The 2925-nt window shown below is 58.5% G+C and overlaps 1 protein-coding gene across 1 annotated transcript; it reads left to right on the top strand.

Annotated features, from left to right (window-relative positions):
* The first annotated feature begins 1198 nt into the window (after positions 1 to 1198).
* On the top strand, positions 1199 to 2724 carry LOC137149947 (olfactory receptor 52K2-like). The gene is made up of 2 exons (XM_067543596.1): positions 1199 to 1222; positions 1706 to 2724. Exon 2 carries the CDS (start codon positions 1768 to 1770, stop codon positions 2722 to 2724), a length of 957 nt encoding a protein of 318 aa, XP_067399697.1. The 5' UTR covers positions 1199 to 1222; positions 1706 to 1767.
* Positions 2725 to 2925: the final 201 nt, after the last annotated feature.

Here is a 2925-nt window from a genome sequence, read left to right as displayed (position 1 = left end):
CAATGAGGGAGGTAGGAGGGTGGGGGGTCCCATTCTCCGTGTGAGCTGGGGCTGCCAGGGGAGAGCTAAGAATAGAGCAGACAGGCTGAGCGGGGAGAGGAGAAGCCAGGCCAGGGAGCCGAGCTGAGCAGGGCTGAGCCGAGCCGCACCAAGCAGGGCCGAGCAGGGGCTGGGGCCGGGCGCGCTGAATGACCCACAGCAGAAGAGCCAGGAGGGCACCCAGAGAGCCGAGCCGAGCCGAGCCGAACCGGGTACAGCTACACTGAGATGATCCAAGCTGTGCAGGGTCTGGTGCTGGGGCTGGAGCTATCTGGGCTGGGTGCGGTGAGTGAACGGCTGGGCAGCAACGTGGGGGGGACCCTGGGCAGGGCCCGGCGCAGGGAGACACCCCCTGCCCAGAGGTGGCACAGGCCAGACTTAGGAGGGCTCCTGACCCCGACGGGGGGGCTGAGGCTGGGAGAAGGGCCATGCCCCTAGGGCCTGGGGTGTGTGGCTATCTCAAAGCCTGTGTCCAACATGCAGCATCCCTGCCACGCAGCCAGGCCTGGGCAGGGCCTGTGACGTGTGACCCAGACTGTGAGCGTCCCTCACACCCCACAGACGCGGGGCAGCGCTGGGTGTTTGTCTTCCACCTTCCTCCTCTTTTCTATATTTTAATTGGTGACTGTTTAATAAATTGTATTTACTTTGAGCCACACACAACGATCAGTGACTCAGGGGAGCTGCCAATGCAGAGCCCCCGGTCAGGTCAGGCTGGCGTCTGGGTAAAGGGCGTGCGGGCATGGACTCAGATCCTGTCTCCAGCTAACTCCACCGGGGCCGTGTGTGAGCCAGGAAAGCTCCTCCGAGTAGTGGGACCGTCCCCCGCTGACACAGGTGTGTCTGGAAGTCTGGGCTGAAGGAAAGGCACCCTCAAGGTCTCACTCATGGTTAACTGCACAGAAGGGGCAGGAATATTCGTGGAGTTTGTCTGGAAATGAGGATTCAGTGTGAATTTCCTTCCCCAAACCAGTGTCCATGGGACCCAGAGTGATCCCAACCAGACCCTGTGTGAACTTCCTGCAACCCCCTCCCAAAGGCTGGGCTGTGAGAAGTGCAGCTCTTCCCCAGGAAGGTGCGGGGCTCAGCCCTCCTTGGCTGGCACTGCGGCACGGCAGCTTCCCTCTGGCTGCGAATCCTGCTCTGCTGCTCTGTGAATGGAGACGTTCGACCAGCACAGTCAGTAAGTCTGCTTTAGGGTTTGCTTTTCCCCAGGGTTTTTATTGCTGGAAGAGAGGCTGGCTTGACAGCCCTGGGGAAAGCTCAGGGGAGTCAATCTACAGCAGGTGAGATTCCCCCACGGCCTTCCAAGAGGCCGCAGCTCTGATGAAAAGAAGCTGTCTCTAAGGACGGGGAAGGCAGCTGAGCCGCCCGGGACCACTCCACCCCCGTCCTCTCGGCTGGCACGGCCACCAAGGGGATACTTAGCCACCAGCTCCCACAAGACTCCAGGCTGAGCCGTCCAATCCCGTTACGCACCTGCCTGTTAACCCTCACATCTTGTTCCCTTCCCTCCTCTGCTGCACTATTCACTCCTCCCGGCGGAAGGGAAGGTACAATCAGTAAAATTGGTTGGGCTCAGGTCTCTCGCTCAGCTGGCAGCAGGGGGCCTGGTCTCCAGCTGGTTTACACTGGTAAAACGCTAACGGCTCTCTGTCACTTCCAGCTCTGGACAGGGCCTGGGAAGGAGGTGTACCGTGGACCAGACCAGACCCAGCTGGCCCCACCATGGCAGCTTCCAACAGGACCACGCCCCACCCCTCCACCTTCATCCTCCTGGGCATCCCGGGGCTGGAGGCGTCGCACGTCTGGATCTCCATCCCCTTCTGCTCCGCCTATATTCTGTCCCTTCTTGGGAACTGCCTCCTCCTGGCCGTTATCAAGACCGAGCCAAGCCTCCACGAGCCTATGTACCTTTTCCTTTCCATGGTGGCGCTCGCCGACCTGGCCATCTCCACCATCTGCTTGCCCAAAATCCTCTGTATATTCTGGTTCAAGGACGGGGAAATTCATATGGATGCTTGCCTGACTCAGATGTATCTCCTTCACTCCCTGACGGCCATGGAGTCCGGGTTCATGCTGGCCATGGCCTTCGATCGCTACATCGCGATCTGTAACCCCCTGAGACACTCGGCCATCTTGATCCACAGGGCGGTTGCCAAGATAGTGCTGGGGGTGGTTTTGAGGGGGGCCGTGTTATTTGGTCCACACCCATTCCTGCTGAAACGGCTGCAGTACTGCAGGACCAACATCATTTCTCACACCTATTGTGAGTTCATGGCCCTGGTGAAACTAGCCTGTGCAGACACGACGGTCACGAGAGCATATAGTCTGGCCATAGCATTTCTCACAGGGGGGGTAGATTTTATCCTCATTGTCCTGTCCTACATCCTGATCCTCTGGACCGTCTTCAAGCTCCCCTCCAAAGAGGCATATCTCCCAGCCCTCAGCACCTGTGGCTCCCACCTCTGTGTCATCCTCGTGTCTTACACACTAGCATTTTTATCCTTTCTCAGCAATCGGTTTGGATCCAGCATGGCTCCCCAACTTCCCATTATTGTCGCCAACATCTATCTGCTGGTTCCACCCATGACGAATCCCATCATCTATGGGGTCAGAACCAAAAAGATCCGGGAAAGCGTCCTCAGGGTCTTCTCCATCAGGGGCTTTCCAGCTCTCTCGTAGGGGGAAGCACATTGTAATAGAGAGCCTGACTCATGCCCCCTCCCCTCGCATTCACCACCACCGGGAGATTTCCTTGTACTCGCCGCATCCCCATGGGACCCCCACCCTGGTCACAATCACACTGCATGCCCGTAGTGATGCCAGCAAATGCTGAGCTGGGAAGGGAACGTCAGGACGTTACGGGCTATTTTTAATGGCCTG

Source organism: Emydura macquarii, unplaced genomic scaffold, assembly GCF_026122565.2.
Source record: "Emydura macquarii macquarii isolate MOO-44397 ecotype Brisbane River unplaced genomic scaffold, CSIRO-AGI_Emac_v2 contig_920, whole genome shotgun sequence".
In the NCBI taxonomy this organism is placed as follows: Eukaryota; Metazoa; Chordata; order Testudines; family Chelidae; genus Emydura; species Emydura macquarii.
Note: the sequence above shows the minus strand (reverse complement) of the source record. Positions and strands in the feature narration are given on the sequence as shown.

Bases quoted from the DNA above. Each gene is read 5' to 3' on its own strand.
- LOC137149947 (XM_067543596.1), top strand. From the start codon at position 1,768: ATGGCAGCTTCCAACAGGACCACGCCCCACCCCTCCACCTTCATCCTC.